This window comes from Gekko japonicus, unplaced genomic scaffold (genome assembly GCF_001447785.1).
Source record: "Gekko japonicus isolate JY-2015 unplaced genomic scaffold, Gekko_japonicus_V1.1 scaffold894, whole genome shotgun sequence".
Taxonomy (NCBI): domain Eukaryota; kingdom Metazoa; phylum Chordata; class Lepidosauria; order Squamata; family Gekkonidae; genus Gekko; species Gekko japonicus.
In genome coordinates, this window is record NW_015161975.1 from 281,965 (window position 1) to 287,181 (window position 5,217).

Consider the following 5,217-nt stretch of genomic DNA (forward strand, 5'->3'; position numbering starts at 1 on the left):
GTCTGATCCCGGGCGTGCCAGCCTGGTGTCGTGGCTGAGAGCGGCGGACTCTAATCCGGAGAGCCGGGTTGGATTCCCCACCCCTCCTCCTCCTCCTCCTCCTCCACAGGAAGCCTGCTGGGTGGGTGACCTTGGGCCCCTCCCGGTCCTCTCACTGAGCTCTCTCCGCCCCACCTGCCTCACGGGGATGCCTGCTGTGGGGAGGGGAAAGGAAAGGCGACGGTCAGCTCCTTGGCGGCTCCTGAAGGCGGTAGAGGGAAGTGGGGAATGAAAGCCTCCCCTCCTTCCGGGGCCCCGGGCTCTTTGCTTTTCCAGAAGAGGCCCCGTTTGTTCCGTGCTGAAGGGTATTGCTGTGTGTCCCCTCGCCCCGCTCTTTAACCCTGACTGTGATTGGATGTATACCCCTTGCCCTCCACTCAGAGTCTCAGAGCGGCTTACCATCTCCTTTCCCTTCCCCTCCCCACAACAGGCACCCCTGTGAGGTAAACGGGGCTGAGAGAGCTCATGACAGAAACTGCCCTTGAGAGAACAGCTCTGACAGAACTGTGGCTTGCCCAAGGTCACCCAGCAGGTGCAGGTGGAGGAGTGGGGAATCAGACCCGTTTTCCCCACATTAGAGTCCGCCTGCACTTCAACCACGACACCAAACTGGCTCTCGCTGCTCCCCGGAAGGTCCTTCCTCTCTAGGAGAACAGCACTGGACACAGGCGCTTGGGAGCCTTCCTCGCCGGGCGGGACTCTGGCTTTTCAGCCGGGCGGCCTCCCAGTTAGAATCCACCAGGACACCCAGTGCAGGCCTCTTGACCTGTTGCCCGTGGATTTATTCACTGGCTTTGTTTTTGGCCCACCTTCCTGGGTGAGGCTAAAAGTGGACGGGGGGTGATGGGGAAGGGCTGTCCGGCCACAGCTGACTTAAAAGCAAGAGACGTTCAGAAGGTGGCTGGCCACTGCCCGCCTCTGCGTAACGACCCTGGACTTTCCCTGGCGGTCTCCCAGCCAAGGACTAGCCGGGGCAGAACCTGCTTAGCTTCTGAGGTCTGACGAGGTCAGGCTAGCCTGGGCCGTGCAGGTCGGAGCAAGAGAGGAACAGAGGTGGTTGGCCATCGCCTGCCTCTGCGTGGCAACCCTGGGCTTCCTTTTCAGGAGACTGGGCTCAGTTGGGCAGGGCAAAGGCATGTTATGAAAACGAATACACTCGAGACGGACGGAGTGGCCACGTGTGGCCTTTAGAGTGAGGAGAATCCTCTCTGTGGCTGGGAAGGGAACCTTCTTCAGCGGTCAACTTTGGCGGGGTCCAGTTCTCACTTTCCTGGGGCTGACCCCCCCCCCGCCCGAACTGCTGCTGGACCTTTCCTTTCCCGCCTGGGCACGGTGCTGAAAGGTGCCCCCCCCCAGGGCCCCCGCCGACGGTTCTGGGCCATTTGCCTTCTCGGCTTTCGGTTTGCAGCAACTGCAAGGAGATAAGGGGGCTGGGGGGGGGGGCTGACCCTGCCCGTTCCGGGCTGAGCGCTGGTAGGCGATTGCCAGCTCCATCAGATTAGGCCGATGTGTCCTTTCACCCGTGAAGAGTAAAGCTGATGTTTATCTCCGGTGTGACGGCTGGAAGCCGCTCCTGCAAGGAGGCCTGTGGGCATTTGCCCTTTTCGGGCAGGGATAACCTTTCCTGGTTGGTAGCCGGACGCCCGCCTTCGGTGCCTTTCCCAAGAGCTGGCTGGGTGTGTGCGTGGCAGGGTCCGACGCAGGTGCCCCTATCACATAACAAGTGTGGGCGCTTTCCCTCGGGCGGGGAAGAGGCGGAGGCAGCGATGGGAGGCTGGGATTGTTACTTCACAAGCCTGGAATGCAGAGGCCGAGTGAGTGCCGGTGTGGAGGGGTCACGGGTATCAACTGGAATAACTGCCGGCACTCCATCCTTAGAGACGGGGGCTCTTGAAACAGATATCCTGAACGTCTGAGAGCCAAGTCACTGGGCCGTGCAGTGGGTGGAGAAAGCGGTCCCCTCCAAGGAGTCTCCTCAGGCCAGCTTTGAAGTCACTTCTTGGCTCTGTCTGACGCAAGACACAACACAGGCCATGTCCAAAGCGGTTCCCTTTTTGGGTCGCTTTGAGCTTGCATCCAGCTTCTCTGTCCAGACACGGAAAGTTGCAGGGGCTGCGTTTTTGAGGAGTGTTGGGCCTGCTTGGTACCCCATCTGTCCACAGGTGCTCTAGATGTTATTCTGCCTCCTCCCATGTCTGTCATGGCAGCCAACTGACCCCCGACACACACACACACTGCTTTTGGACTTCCGTCTCAGTGGCAGAGCCTCTGCTTGGCAGGCAGAAGTTTCCAGGTTCAGTCCCCGGCATCTCCAGTTAAAAAGGACCAGGCAGGAGGTGATGGGAGAGACCTCCGCCTGAGACCCTGGAGAGCTGTCAAGAGGGGCTGTGGCTCAGTGGCAGAGCCTCTGCTTGGTCTGCTGAAGGTCCTGCGTTCAGTCCCCGGCATCTCTAGTTAAAAAGGACCAGGCAGGAGGTGATGGGAAAGACCTCCGCCCAAGACCCTGGAGAGCTGTCGAGGGGCTGTGGCTCAGTGGCCGAGCATCTGCTTGTCATGCAGAAGGTCCCAGGTTCAATTCCTGGTAGCATCTCCAGTTATAAAAGGAGCAGGTAATAGGTGAAGGGAAAGACCTCCACCTGAGACCCTGGAGAGAGCTGCTGCCAGTCTGAGTAGACAATACTGACCTCAAAGGTGAGGGGCCGTGGCTCAGTGGCAGAGCCTCTGCCTGGCAGGCAGAAGGTCCCAGGTTCAATCCCCGGCAGCATCTCCAGTTGAAAAGGACCAGGCAGGAGGTGATGGGAAAGACCTCTGCCCGAGACCCTGGAGAGCTGTCAAGAGGGGCTGTGGCTCAGTGGAAGAGCCCCTGCTTGGCATGCCGAAGGTCCCAGCTTCAATCCCCTGCAGCATCTCCAGTTAAAAAGGACCAGGCAGGAGGTGATGGGAAGGACCTCCGCCTGAGACCCAGTTTGGGCACTCGGTCTCTAAAAGGTTCGCCATCACTGCTCTAAGCTGTGGAGTCTTGTGAGCAGAAATTCTACTGTGTGAGCTCCTGGGCATTCAAGTTGTGAGCGAGGCATTTGGCTCCTGCATACATTCGTTTGCTCTGGAGCCACATCCTTCCTGAGCTAGGACAGAAATGTGTGAGCCGGAGGCTAAAAAAACTGAGCTAGCTCACACCAACTCCGCTTAGAGGGAACACTGGTGGCCACGTGGGCGAGGGAGAAAAGAGCTCCTCCGCAGCAGCAGCAGCAGCAGCGTTGGCCAAAGGGGCTTTTGGTGATTCTCCCGGGGTGGGGGGTGGGCACTTTGGATCATTCTGGTTAGCAGGCAGCAGGGACAGGACAGAAAGGTGCCCGGTCTCTCTGCCGGCCCTCCGCCTCCTGCTGCTGTGGGAAGTCCGTTGTGGACTCTGTTATCTCAAGCAAACGTTTCCTCCTTGACTCCGGAACAGCCACTCGGGCTGCAGTGACCGGTCAGGGTACCGTACGGCACGTCTCAGGCTGGGCGCTGTCTCTGAGAACAGCAGTCCTGGCCTTTTCCCTCGCAATCTGCTGGCCTGTTCTCTGGGTTGTATTGGGGGGGGGGGAGCAGGCAGAGACCCCTTGGACCCCCATCTCCCGGCCCTGGGCTTTCTCTCCGAAGGCTGGGAACCGGATTTGTGGGGAGAAGAGAGGGCGGAGGAGTGGAGGCACTGACGGGCCAGGTCGTCTTTCTCTCCAGTTGGGTGTAGTGGCTGAGAGAGCATGGACTCTAATCTGGGAGAACCGGGTTTGATTCCCCACTCCTCCTTCTGCATGCAGCTGCTGGTGTGGCCTTGGGTCAGTCACAAGTTCCCTCTCAGAGCTGTTCTCTCAAGAGCAGTCCTCGAAAAGAGCTCTCTCAGCCCCACCGACCTCACAGGGTGTCTGTTGTGGGGAGGGGGAGGGAAGGGAAAGGAGACTGTAAGCCGCTCTGAGACTCTGAGTGAAGGGTGGGGTATAAATCCAATCTCCTCCTCCTCTTCCTCTTCTTCTTCATCCTCCTCCTCCCCCTCTGGGGTGTTCTTGACAGCACCTGTCCGGTGGGGGTGGTGGCAGCTTCCAGCTCTGCTCCCGTGGCACAAATCTGGGTTTGTCCGGAAGGCTGGGGGTGGGTCCCAGCCAAGACCCCTTGGGCGGTCCAGGCTCCGAGGCTCCTTCGGCGTGACCGCCAGCACGGGGGGGGGGAGCCCGTTCTGCCCCCACGGCTGGGATGTGGGCTCGGCTGCTTCGGCTCTGAGGGTGGGGGTGTGTGTGGAGCTAGAGTTGCCTGCTTTCCCTCCGGCGAGGGCCAGGACCTCCCCAGCATGGGCTGCTTCTGTACCAAAACCTGTATGGAGGGCTTATTGGCAGAGAAAACGGGAGTGTGTCAAAACCTCCCTGGAAAACCGCTGGGGAGCGTCTGGGACTCGCCCCCTGCCACGGCCACGCAGCCCCCAAGGTGCCAGCCCCTTTAAGAGCTTTGGCTTCCTCCCTGGCCTTGAAACAGGCAGCGGTTGGCCTTTTTGGACCTCTTGGAGCCGTGGGCCCTGCGAGTGGGAGACCGGCCTCTGCCGTCCCCTGCCCCCACTCATCCTCCCCCCCCCGCCCTTCTCTCTCTCTCTGCCTCCCCCCCGCAGGTGTTCCAGAGCCCCCACCAGGTGGTGGTGGTCCTGCTGATCCAGGCACTGGGGGCCCTGGTCCCCTCCCTCCCCGTCTGCCTCAGCAGTGCCATGGAGCGGGCCGCCCCCGAGAGCAAGCTGGGGCAACTCCTGGGCCTGCACGCGGCCACGGCCTACTTCGCCCGGGGCCTGGAGGCCGCCCTGCAGCCCAGCTTAAGTAAGTGACCCCCCCTCCGCTCCCCCCTCCAGTGGAAATCCCTGCCCCTTCCCCCCCCCTCCACGCCGTGGGTTTCCGTGCACGGGCGTGTTTACGGGAAGGCGGCCGCGTTTGTGTTTGCCGGGCCGAGCCTTGATGGCATTTGTGGTTACATAACCGTTTGTACCAAACTTTGTTTAACTTGCTTTGGCGGTGTTGACACAGTCCTCCGGCCGTGTTTGCCAAAGTGGAACATTTCTGATACTACCTTGAGTAAATACCACTTCGCACTTCTGCTCCTTGCAAACACCGCTGACCCGGCCTCTCGGGGTCAGGGGGTGGCTCCGTTTTGGGCGGGGGGGGG

The 5,217-nt window shown here is 60.6% G+C and overlaps 1 protein-coding gene and 1 non-coding gene across 2 annotated transcripts in view; both read left to right on the forward strand.

The window, feature by feature from the left end:
- The window catches only part of COG7 (component of oligomeric golgi complex 7), a 27,498-nt gene that overhangs the window by 11,923 nt on the left and 10,358 nt on the right, over positions 1-5,217 (forward strand). The window contains exon 8 of the mRNA XM_015429736.1: positions 4,676-4,874. Coding sequence (XP_015285222.1) covers positions 4,676-4,874 — 199 coding nt within the window. The remainder of the gene's footprint in view (positions 1-4,675; positions 4,875-5,217) is intronic.
- On the forward strand, positions 2,558-2,629 carry TRNAD-GUC. The gene has a single exon. It is a non-coding gene; the product is annotated as a tRNA-Asp (tRNA).